This window comes from Pogoniulus pusillus, chromosome 32 (assembly GCF_015220805.1).
Source record: "Pogoniulus pusillus isolate bPogPus1 chromosome 32, bPogPus1.pri, whole genome shotgun sequence".
Lineage (NCBI taxonomy): Eukaryota > Metazoa > Chordata > Aves > Piciformes > Lybiidae > Pogoniulus > Pogoniulus pusillus.
In genome coordinates this window covers 12,155,960-12,168,709 of record NC_087295.1, presented here as the reverse complement: position 1 = coordinate 12,168,709, position 12,750 = coordinate 12,155,960, and the positions used below count along the sequence as shown (strand labels likewise).

Here is a 12,750-nt window from a genome sequence, read left to right as displayed (position 1 = left end):
TGCCACACACTCACAGGATGTCAGGGGTTGGAAGGGATCCAAGGAGATCATTGAGTCCAACCCCCCTGCCAGAACAGGACCATACAACCTAGCTCAGCTCACACAGAAACACATCCAGACAGGCCTTGAAAGGCTCCAGAGAGGAAGACTCCACAAGCTCTCTGGGCAGCCTGTGCCAGTGCTCTGTGAGCCTTACAGTCAAGAAGTTCCCCCTTGTGTTGAGCTGGAACCTCCTGTGCAGCAGCTTCCATCCATTGCTCCTTGTGCTATCCCAGGGAGCAGTGAGCAGAGCCTGTCCCCCCCTTCCTGACCCCCAGCCCTCAGACAGTTATAAAGACTGATTAAATCCCCTCTCAGTCTTCTGCAGACTAAGCAGCCCCAGGTCCCTCAGCCTCCCTCATCAGGCAGTGCTCCAGTCCCCTCATCATCCTCGCAGCCCTCTGCTGGATCCTCTCCAGTAGATCCCTGTCCCTCTTCAACTGGGAAGCCCAAAACTGAAGGCAGTACTGCAGATGAGGTCTCACCAGGGCAGAATAGAGGGGGAGGGGACATGTCCAATCAAAATCTGCCCTGCTCCAGTTTCAAACCACTGCCCATCACTGTAAGTCCTTCTAAGCAGTCCCTCTCCATCTTTCCTGTAGATACTTAAATGCAACTCTAAAGTCTCCCTTGAACTTTGTCTTCTCCAGGTTGAATGGCTCCATCTCTCTCAGCCTATCTTTATAGGAGCAGTGCTCTAAGCTTCTGATAATCTTTGTGGCTCCCTCAGGACCCACTCCAGCAGGCTCATGTCCTCCTTCTTTTGGGGATCCCATTAATTTAGCAATTAAGGGAAGCTGCCAAGGTGATATTTATCCAGCACCTGCTGGCTCAAAAGCCAAGGCAGATAATTGTGAAAATAAGTGAGAAAGACAACAGATGGGAATAAACTCCACCATTTCTCACATTCTGCTTGTGCTTTCTACTTCTTTGGTAGCCATGGGCAGCTGGGCTGCTCTGCAGAACTGAACTGGCTCTGCAGAACTGCACCATTTAGAAGGTGGCTTTGTTTTGAGTTGTTCTGGTAACTGGTTACCCATCCTCTGCTCAGGAATCAGTCTAAGCTGTTGTCTCACCTCTAGCAATGCCACTGACTGAAGAGTTATCCCATGTGTCCCTCCTGTGGTGGTGGCCCTAGAACTGGATGCAGTACTCCAGGTGGGGTCTCACGAGAGCAGAGCTGAGGGGCAGAATCACCTCTCTTGTGCTGCTGGTCACACTTCTTTTGCTGCAGCCCAGGCCACAGCTGGCAAGCAGCCATTGCTTACTTACACTGAGGTTTTCATCACCCAGCCATGACTTTAGCTGTCTCCAAGCTCATCCTTAATGTGAACTTTAACAGCAGTTGAATCATAGAATCATAGAATCAACCAGGTTGGAAGAGACCTCCAAGCTCATCCAGTCCAACCTAGCACCCTGCCCTAACCAATGAACTAGACCATGGCACTAAGTGCCTCATCCAGGCTTTCCTTGAAGTGCCTCATCCAGGCTTTTCTTGAAGACCCCCAGGGACAGTGCCTCCACCACCTCCCTGGGCAGCCCATTCCAATGCCAATCACTCTCTCTGTGAAGAACTTCTTCCTAATATCCAGCCTAGACCTACCCTGGCACAACTTGAGACTGTGTCCCCTTGTTCTGTTGCTGGTTGCCTGGCAGAAGAGGCCACCCCCCACCTGGCTACAATGCCCCTTCAGGTAGTTGTAGACAGTAATAAGTTGAACCACAGCTCTATATCTACCCCAGGATGTCTGTTACTGCTGTTTAATAGAGGACACAGTCTCAAGCTGTGCCAGGGCAGGTTCAGGCTGGACTTGAGGAAGTTCTTCACAGCAAGTGACTGGCATTGGCATGAGCTGCCCAGGGAGTCACAGTCTCTGGAGGTGTTTAAGAGGAGGCTGGATGAGGCACTTAGTGCCATGGTTTAGTTAATGAGAAGGTGTTAGGTGACAGATTAGACTTTTCCAAGCTGGTTAGTTCTGAGATTCTGTGCACATGCATGGTTCCAAGACACAGCTGAAAAAGCAGTCGGGCACTGGTGCTGCACAAACATCATCCTTGTACCTGAAGGTGGCACTACAGCCCCAGAGGAGAGACCATCACACTGCTGCTACAGGGCCAGGTTTTTGCTTATCTAGCTAAGACCCTGAAAGGCAGAGCTCTCCCAAGTGTCCTGGATTGGCAAAGACACACGAATTATATCCTAGCATTCCCTAAAGGATGTAGCAGTCAATCGTGTAGAATCCTAGAACAGTTTGGGTTGGAAGTGACCTTAAAGATCAGCTTCACTCTGCTTTCAAGCAGTTTGAGAGAGAGAGGATTAGGCACTATTAGCACCACCTTGTTTACAACACCTTTAGTGTGTGCAGCACGTTTAACACCTTATGTCAGAGCCCTATTAATCATGGAATGGCTTGCAATGGAAGTGACCTTAAACCAGCATTTAGTTCCAGCCCCTTTCTATGGACAGAGACACCTCTTAGCAGAGATCAAGTTACACAAGGTCAGATCCAGTCTGGCTCTGAAACATGTCCAGGGCTGGCACAGAACCATAGAATCACAGAATCAAGCAGGTTGGAAGAGACCTCCAAACTCATCTAGGCCAACCTAGCACCCAGCCCTAGCCAATCAACCAGACCATGGCACTAAGTGCCTCAGCCAGGCTTTGCTTCAACACCTCCAGGGACAGTGACTCCACCACCTCCCTGGGCAGCCCATTCCAATGCCAATCACTCTCTCTGACAACAACTTCCTCCTAACATCCAGCCTAGACCTGCCCTGCCACAACTTCACACTGTGTCCCCTTGTTCTGTTGCTGCTTGCCTGGCAGAAGAGCCCAACCCCACCTGGCTACAGCCTCCCTTCAGGGAGTTGTAGACAGCAATGAGCTCTGCCCTGAGCCTCTTCTTCTGCAGGCTGCACACCCCCAGCTCCCTCAGCCTCTCCTCATAGGGCTTCTTTGGATGCAGCCCAGGACACAGTGACCTACTGGGCTGCCAGCAACCATTGCCAGCTCATGTTGAGTTTTTCAGCAACCAGCACCCTCCTCAAGGCTGCTCTTGAGTCACTCTTCACCCAGTCTGCTTGAGATTGTCCTGACCCAAGTGTAGGACCTTGCACTTGGCCTTGTCCCCCTCCATGAGGTTGGCCTGGGCTCACCTTTCAAGCCTGTCCAAGTCCTTGTGGATAGCATCCACATGGCTAGCATTTTGGGTCATTTTTTCCCCCTCTGGTTTTCTGGAATAATTTGCATAATCCAAAGTGGTTACCAGTCAGAAGTTAGCAAAATGCTCCTGTGTTTGCTACCCACATTTACTGCCACATGAGGCACACTGAACACTCAACAATGTTGTGTCGGAGATTAAATTCTCCTCGCACTGCCTGCTCAAACAAAACCCAAACCCTCACAAAACAAGAGCCAACAGATATTCTCCTGGCAATGCTGTGATAGTCAAAAAGGTGAAATTTGACACAGGAAAAAATATCCCAGCAAAATCAGAGAATCACAGAATCAAGCAGGTTGGAAGAGACCTCCAAGCTCATCCAGGCCAATCTAGCACCCAGCCCTGTCCAGTCAACCAGACCATGGCACTAAGTGCCTCAGCCAGGCTTGGCTTCAACACCTCCAGGGATGGTGACTCCACCACCTCCCTGGGCAGCCCATTCCAATGCCAATCACTCTCTCTGCCAACAACTTCCTCGTAACATCCAGCCTAGACCTGCCCTGCCACAACTTCACACTGTGTCCCCTTCTTCTGTTGCTGCTTGCCTGGCAGAAGAGCCCAACCCCACCTGGCTACAGCCTCCTCTTCTGCAGGCTGCACACCCCCAGCTCCCTCAGCCTCTCCTCACAGGGTTTGTGTTCCAGGCCCCTCACCAGCTTTGTTGCCCTCCTCTGGACACCTTCCAGCACCTCAACCTCTCTCTTGAATTGAGGAGCCCAGAACTGGACCCAGCACTCAAGGTGTGGCCTGAGCAGTGCTGAGCACAGGGGCAGAATAACCTCCCTTGTCCTGCTGGCCACACTGCTCCTGATCCAGGCCAGGATGCCATTGGCTCTCTTGGCCACTTGGGCACACTGCTGGCTCAGCTTCAGCTACTCTCTACCAGTACCCCCAGGTCCCTTTCTTCCTGGCTGCTCTCAGCCACTCTGTCCCCAGCCTGTAGTGCTGCTTGGGGTTGTTGTGGCCAAAGTGCAGAACCCTGCACTTGGCCTTGTTCAGTCTCATCCCATTGGCCTCTACCCACCCATCCAGCCTGGCCAGGTCCCTCTGCAGGGCTCTCCTACCTTCCTCATTTTTTGGACACCTCCAGAGGCGGTGACTCTACCACCTCCCTGGGCAGCCTGTCTGAATGCCTGACCACTCTTTCAGTGAAGGAATTTTTCCTCATAGGCAATCTAAACTTCTTTCTGACAGATAGGAAACGTATTTTGTTTTTCAAAGTCCATGGACTTTGTACCATAAGTGAATTTCTGAGCTTCCTTTGGCAAAAGGTTCCATGACTGCACTGCATGGTACGAACAGAGATGTAATTTCCACTAGCAGTCTAGACCTAATTTGCCCTTAGCACTTTTATTTGCTTCTTTTCAGTTTGCCTGAACATCAACTTCTTTTCAGCCCTATTTGTATTATGAGACAAAGGAAAAAAGAATATCCACAAGAACATGGATTTAATTTATCTAAAGTTTGGACTGCTAACAGCCAACTTCCAGCGTTTGCAATTCCCTCTGTTCGTAACAATAGAATCATAGAATTATGTGGGTTGGAAGGGACCTTTAAAGGTCACCTTGTTCCAATGGGCAGTCTCATCCAATCTGGCTTGAATATATCAGAGAGGGCATCCACAACCTCCCTGGGCAACTTGTTCCAGTGTCTCACCACTTAGTGCCATGGTCTGGTTGATTGGACAGGGCTGGGTGCTAGGTTGGACTGGATGGGCTTGGAGGTCTCTTCCAGCCTCGCTGATTCTGTGATTCTATGATTCATTGGAGAGAAAGTCTTCCTAATATCCAGTCTAAATCTGCCCTCTTCCAGCTCACTTACTCTATCACTACAAGCCCTTGTATGAGGTCCCTGGACAATTTGTTCCAGTGTCTCACCACTTAGTGCCATGGTCTGGTTGATTGGACAGGGCTGCGTGCTAGGTTGGACTGGATGATGTCTGAGGTCTCTTCCAACCTGGCTGATTCTATGATTCTATGATTCATTGGAGAGAATTTATTCCTAGTATCCAGTCTAAACCTGCCCTCTTCCAGCTCACTTACCCTATCACTACAAGCCCTGGTATGAGGTCCCTGGGCAGTCTGTTCCAGTGTCTCACCACTCAATGCCATGGTCTCATTGACTGGCTAGGGCTGGGTGCTAGGTTGGACTGGATGATATTAGAGGTCTCTTCCAACCTGGTTGATTCTGTGATCCTATGATTCATTGGAGAGAATTTCTTCCTAGTATCCAGTCTAAATCTGCCCCTCTTCCAGCTCACTTATTCTATCACTACAAGGCCTTGTGTGAGGTCCCTGGACAATTTGTTCCAGTGTCTCACCACTCAGTGACATGGTCTGGTTGACTGGATAGGGCTGGGTGCTAGGTTGGACTGGATGATGTCTGAGGTCTCTTCCAACCTGGCTGATTCTGTGATTCTATGATTCATTGGAGAGAATTTATTCCTAGTATCCAGTCTAAACCTGCCCTCTTCCAGCTCACTTACCCTATCCCTACAAGCCCTTGTATGAGGTCCCTCCCCAGCTCTTCTGAAGCCTTGCTCAGGTACTGCAAGGCTTCTGTAAGATCTCCCTGGAGTCTTCTCTTCTCCAGGCTGAACAGCCACAACTCTCGCAGCCTGTGGCCATAGGGGAGGTGCTTTAGCCCTGTGATCATCTTCATAGCCTCCTCTGGACCTACTCCAACAGTTCAATGTCCAATTTATGTTGTATATAATGCACCTTAGACAGAAATACTGATTTTGAAGTGTACAAAGTAATTCATTAACGAGGTACTCTTGTGGAACATATGAGCAATAAAATCACTTCTCCAAAGCAAATGAAGTTTATAGATCCATGGAAAGAAAACTCTCTTCTTTCTCTCTACAAAGCCCAACAGACATGAAAACTTCTGCAAGTGTCTTAGTCCAGCTCATTTGTTCTGAATGTATTTGCAAACCAGGTGAAAAGGAGTCAGAATCACAGAATGTACCATGTTGGAAGGGGCCCTCAAAGGTCACAGTCTCATCAGGGTTGGAAGAGACCTCACAGACCATCAAGTCCAACCCTTTACCACAGAGCTCAAGGCCAGACCATGGCACCAAGTGCCACGTCCAGTCCTGCCTTGAACAGCTCCAGGGACGGCGACTCCACCACCTGCCCGGGCAGCCCATTCCAGTGTCCAATGACTCTCTCAGGGAAGAACTTTCTCCTCACCTCCAGCCTAAATCTCCCCTGGCACAGCCTGAGGCTGTGTCCTCTCGTTCTGGTGCTGGCCACCTGAGAGAAGAGAGCAACCTCCTCCTGGCCACAACCACCCCTCAGGTAGTTGTAGACAGCAATAAGGTCTGTCCTGAGCCTCCTCTTCTCCAGGCTAACCAATCCCAGCTCCCTCAGCCTCTCCTCGTAGGGCTGTGCTCAAGGCCTCTCCCCAGCCTCGTCACCCTTCTCTGGTCATCTTGTCCAATCCCCCTGCAGTCAGCACAGGTACCCTGAATCCCCTGGCTGATCTGTTCCAGTATTTCACCACTCTCACTGTAAAAATCTTCCTCCTTATGCCCTTCCTTAATCTAACCTGCTCCAGTTTCAAACCATTGTTCCTTGTTCTACCACTGTAGCCCTTCTTAACAGTCCCTTCTCTGCTCGCCTGTAGGTCCCCATCAGGGAGTGACAGGACTGGGGGGAATGGAGCAAAGCTGGAGTCAGAGTGGAGGTGAGGAGGAAGTTGTTGAGCATGAGAGTGGTGAGAGGCTGGAATGGGTTGCCCAGGGAGGTGGTTGAGGCCTCATGCCTGGAGGTGTTTAAGGCCAGGCTGGATGGGGCTCTGGGCAGCCTGCTCTAGGGTAGGGTGTCCCTGAGCATGGCAGGGGGGTTGGAACTGGCTGCTCCTTGTGGTCCTTTCCAACCCTGACTGATGCTATGATTCTATGATATGCAGGTCTGAATTCTCCCTGGAGCCTTCTCCTGTCCAGACTGAACATCCCCACCTCTTGCAGCCTTTCCTCATAGGAGAGATGATCCTGCCCCTCTGCATCTGCTGACCACACATCTTTTGATGCAGCCCAGGATGCCATCTGCCCTCTGGGCCGCAAGTGCACACTGCTGTCACCAGCACCCCCAAGTCCTTTTCTCTGCAGGGCATTGTTTTGTGTGAATGAACATTAGGAAGAAAAGCTCTGTGACTTACCTGCACAGCCCAGAGGTAGTCCAGACGCAGCTTCAAATCCACCTGCCTGGAATGCAGTGCCAAAGCACAAGAAAAGAGCAAAATGGCTAGGATTGGTTCGTAGCCGCGCATATAAAAGGAGCCACCCCTTGAAAACAAAAGCAAAGGAAATGAGTTACACCAGGCTTTCCAGTGCCTTACACTCCACACTTTTAAACAGCAAAACTTCAGTCTGGAATAGGTGGGTGTTCCCTAATCAGAGAAGCAGAGAACGGGTTAGGTTGGAAGGGACCTCAAGGATCTGCCAGTTCCAACCGCCTGCCATAGGTAGGGACATATCCTGCTAGAACAGGTTGCTGAAGGACTCATCCAACCTGGCTTTGAACACCTCCAGGAAGGTTGTGGAGCACAGAATCACCCAATGTGATCAAAGATCACATTGGGTGATTCTGTGCTCCACAGCCTCCCTGGGCAACCTGTGCCAGTGTCTCCCCACCCTCACTGCAAAGAACCCTTTGCTAACATCTAGTTTCAATCTCCCCTCTGCCAGTTTAAACCCATTACTGCTCATCCTGCCATTTCAAGACCTTGTCAATAGTCCCTCCCCAGCCTTCCTGTAGGTCCCCTTCAGATAGAATCATAGAATAATAGAATCAACCAGGTTGGAAGAGACCTCCAAGATCATCCAGTCCAGCCTAGCACCCAGCCCTAGCCAGATACTTGCCTTCTCTGGAGGGAGTCATTAAACCGAGATGATGAGTGCCAGTAAATCTGATCACTGCATCACATCAACATTTCAGGTCCTTGTGGTTTTTTTAAGGTGTGTCCATGCTTTTAATTAGGAACTATCACACCTCTCAAAAGCAGAGAGCTTGAATGAAATTGGAATTGATTGAGGGCTGCTGAAATTTGGGAGTGAAGCTTTCAATTCTATTTCATGTTGTACTTAAACTGCAGCGCGTTCAGCTGAAGTACCTCAGCATGAAGCTACAGCATACTGAAGTGGCAGTTGCTAGTTCCTCAGTGCTGATCTCCTGTTGATGGACATTAATAGATCCTGAGGAGAAGATGGCTGGAGTAGTTCTTATGTTCTGTTGAGTATGCAGCCCTAAACTGCACTGAAAACTAGAGGGCAATTCACAGAATCACAGATTGCATTGAGTTGGAAGGGACCTTTGAAGGTCATCCTGTCCAACACCCCTGCAGTCAGCAAGGACACCCTCAACTAGATCAGGTTGCTCAGGGCTCCATCAAATTTGACCTTGAATGTCTCCAGGCATGGAACCTCCACCACATCTCTGAGTAAACTGTTCCAGTGTTTAGAGTCATGATTTAGCCCCAGCCTTGGTAGAGTTAGAGAATGGTTGGACTCAATGGTCTTAAAAGGTCTTTTCCAACCAAAATGGTCCTGTGGTTTTATGGTTCTGTGGAAATAAACAGATCTCCTGGGGGAAATACACAGAGCCCTTTTCAGGCATTACTGCTTTCTTCTAATGACTTTTACCTCAGCCATCACCTGGTTGGTTCACACTAGAATCATAGAATGAGTCAGGGTTGGAAGGGACCACAAGGATCATCTAGTTCCAACCCCCCTGCCATGCCCAGGGACACCCTATCCTGTGTGCTAGCTTGAGCCTAGCTGGGACATTTGGATGAGAAGAATTAGATGATAGGCTGTGAAAAGGAAGCAATGGTGATGGCTGCTGCACTCATAGGCTTGCTCCTTCATCCTATGCTAACATCTTGGCTAGCAGGTTTCTATCAAGGAGTGATAATGGAAGGCCTCTCACTGTTGAAGTCACTGACCAACTGAAGCAGACAGAGGACAGCTTGTCACATTCTGCCCTAGTCTCTGTCATAAAAACTATGACCACAGAGACTAAAGACAGCATGAAAGAACTGAAGGAGGAACTTAAAACCTCCACTTCCAATCTGCTAAAGGATACCATCACTTCATCATCTGAATGGCTGCATGTTTCTGCCATCAGGAACAGCTTGGCCAGAGCCTCATCCAGCCTGGCCTTAAACACTTCCAGGGATGAGGCTTCAACCACCTCCCTGGGCAACCCATTCAAGGCTCTCACCACTCTCACTGTGACTACCTTCCTGCTTATGCCCAGCCTAAACCTACCCTGCTCCAGTTTCAAGGTTCACAGATGAGCAGTCAGTGGCACGACTCGCTAAAGCGAAACACCCTTTGCAAGATACCTACCCTACTGCTTTTCTGTAACCACTGAGTTCCAGAATAACTATGTACAAAATTGTAACAAAAAGCAGGAGAATCATTTTTGGCAAGGAAGATACACGTAGAAATATTGCCAAGGTGAGGGTCCCCACCACACAGGAGAGGAAAGCGTAGTGGGCTGTGTCGCATGGAAGTTCATTCATTGTTTTATTTGTTCCACCAGGAGAAATGATAACTATTGAACTGCTGGAATTGGTATTCCAAACCCAAGGCATGCAGCCAACCTGGAAAAGAAAGGAGGGGAGAGAAAGAGACAAAGGTAAATATGGAATAAACAGAAATGCAGCTGGTAAGGGGATTGCCTGCGGCTAATCTCCAGTTGTGAAATTATGGCTTCAGAGTTTACATCCAGCTCACTGCTCTGGTAAAAACCCTCCCTTTTCTCTGCAGCACTCTAGCCAGAATGAGGTGGGAGACACTTTGTTCATTGCAATCATAGAAGCATACAATTAGCCAGGTTGGAAGAGACCTCCAAGCTCATCCAGGCCAACCTAGCACCCAGCCCTGTCCAGTCAACCAGATCATGGCACTAAGTGCCTCATCCAGGCTTTGTTTCAACACCTCCAGGGACAGTGACTCCACCACCTCCCTGGGCAGCCCATTCCAATGCCAATCACTCTCTCTGTCAACAACTTCCTCCTAACATCCAGCCTAGACCTCCTCTGCCACAACTTCACACTGTGTCCCCTTCCTTCTGGTGCTGGCTGCCTGGCAGAAGAGCCCAACCCCACCTGGCTACAGCCTCCCTTCAGGTAGTTGTAGGCAGCAATGAGGTCTGCCCTGAGACTCCTCTTCTGCAGGCTGCACACCCCCAGCTCCTGAGCCTCTCCTCACAGGGCTCCTCCATTCAAGAGAGATGTTGAGGTGCTGGAAGGTGTCCAGAGAAGGGCAATGAAGCTGGTGAGGGGCCTGGAGCACAGCCCTGTGAGGAGAGGCTGAGGGAGCTGGGGGTGTGCAGCCTGCAGAAGAGGAGGCTCAGGGCAGAGCTCATTGCTGTCTGCAACTCCCTGAAGGGAGGCTGTAGCCAGGTGGGGTTGGGCTGTTCTGCCAGGCAAGCAGCAACAGAACGAGGGGACACAGTGTGGAGTTGTGGCAGGAGAGGTCTAGGCTGGATGTTAGGAGGAAGTTGTTGTCAGAGAGAGTGATTGGCATTGGAATGGGCTGCCCAGGGAGGTGGTGGAGTCATTGTCCCTGAGTGTGTTCCAGCAAAGCCTGGATGGGGCACTTAGTGCCATGGTCTGGTTGACTGGCTAGGGCTGGGTGCTAGGTTGGCCTGGATGAGCTTGGAGGTCTCTTCCAACCTGCTTGATTCTATGATTCCATGATTCCATTTTAATACTTGAGAAGCTAAATATGTACAGTATCTTTTCTCCACCTCTGTTTCTGCTACCACACATGATACAAATGCATCTAAATACGTTCAAATGTCATCAAGACTCCTCATCATTCATAATCCCTGCCATTTCAGTTGTTCAAGCAGCTCAATTTCCTCCCTGGACTGCAAAATAAAATAAAACTATATTAAAAAAAAACAAAGAAAGAAAACGTTTTAGTGACTTTCTTATGGGAAATCTGAGGACATTTAACCTGCTTCTTCCACAGCCTGTACACATCTCAGAGCTGTTACTCAAGGAAGGGAGGAACTGCTGGTGCATTTTGCAAGTCTTTAGAGCTCCAGTTTGAATTGCACTTCAACTGTCCACCTCTTATGAAGGGAGAGGGCAAGAGCAGAAATGGGTAGTGTGAAATTCATTTTAACAGCACTGCCACATAAGCCATGCCTTGCACTTAAGCTTGCCTTTTGAAGTGTGCCATTAGACCTGATTTTATCCTAACCATCAATAATGGCATTTTACAACCTGCTGTAAAATAACTGACAACCCAAAAAGGTGATGAGGCAATAGAGTGTAGAGAGGGCTGCAGTCATTTAAAAAGAGGAGACACAGCTGATAAAATGTGAGTTAAACTCATAATTGCTAACACCATGAGGAAGAGAAAATCCATTTCATGTGATTATGTTCAAGACCTTTACACATGCTGCTTGTACTCACCTCCTCTGAAAACACAGGCTTTGTAAATCGTGTGCAACCCATCCAGGGAAACACCATCTGCTCTACCCCTGACAGTGAAACCTCAACTCCTAGCTCTTCTACTAGCTGAGAATTCTAGAGGCATTACCCAGCAGGACCTAATGATTTCCACCCATTAAACAGCTGCCCTAGAACTTTCAATGGTCGCAGCTCATTTTTGCTTCAGTAAAGGACAAAGGTTTATGTGTGACCTACTCTAAGTTGTAACTGAATAATCACTGCCTTCCTGGGGGAGGGCAAGGCTTCAGAATTCTACTCTGCCTTCTTGGAGGGCCAAGGCTTCAGAATTCTACTCTGCCTTCCTTCAGCTGATGTGGAACATTTCCTTAGCCCTTGCAATGCCTTTCAGTGACACCGCCTTGAAGTGGCAGCGACGGCGCTTTGTTCGGCTGCCCAGCGGCACAGCTATGGGGCCTGATCCACACAGGCTTCCAGCTGTCATACCATTTGTCTCAGTCCCAAAAGACAGATACACAGAACTTGCTGAGTTGCCAGCTAGCCTGGAGGCACTGCACAACTTCATGCAATTGGGGCTGGTTGCTGAAAAACTCAATAGGAGCTGGCAGTGGTTGCTTGCAGCTCAGAAGGTAACAGTGTGCATCAGAGGAAGTATGAGCAGCAGGATGAGAGAGGTGATTCTGCCACTTTAGAATCATAGAATCAACCAGGTTGGAAGAGACCTCCAAGCTCATCCAGTCCAACCTATCACCCTGCCCTATCCAGTCAACCAGACCATGGCACTAAGTGCCTCATCCAGTCTTTGCTTCAACACCTCCAGGGATGTTGCCTCCACCACCTCCCTGGGCAGCCCATTCCAATGCCAATCACTCTCTCTGTGAAGAACTTCTTCCTAATATCCAGCCTAGACCTACCCTGGCACAACTTGAGACTGTGTCCCCTTGTTCTATTGCTGGTTACCTGGGAGAAGAGGCCACCCCCCACCTGGCTACAATGTCCCTTCAGGTAGTTGTAGACAGTAATAAGATCACCCCTGAGCCTCCTCTTCTTTACT

General features: G+C 49.4%; 1 protein-coding gene and 1 long non-coding RNA gene across 2 annotated transcripts in view; one reads left to right on the top strand and one right to left on the bottom strand.

Annotated features, from left to right (window-relative positions):
• The window catches only part of ADCY1 (adenylate cyclase 1), a 174,394-nt gene that overhangs the window by 21,635 nt on the left and 140,009 nt on the right, over positions 1-12,750 (bottom strand). Inside the window, exons 13-14 of the mRNA XM_064169698.1 lie at positions 9,616-9,872; positions 7,425-7,551 (exon numbers count right to left, since the gene is read on the bottom strand). Of these exons, the coding sequence (XP_064025768.1) occupies positions 7,425-7,551; positions 9,616-9,872 (384 nt within the window). The remainder of the gene's footprint in view (positions 1-7,424; positions 7,552-9,615; positions 9,873-12,750) is intronic.
• LOC135189389 (uncharacterized) overlaps positions 1-12,750 on the top strand; it is an 84,275-nt gene that overhangs the window by 4,466 nt on the left and 67,059 nt on the right. Inside the window, exon 3 of the long non-coding RNA XR_010308060.1 lies at positions 9,812-9,907. This is a non-coding gene — a long non-coding RNA (uncharacterized LOC135189389). The remainder of the gene's footprint in view (positions 1-9,811; positions 9,908-12,750) is intronic.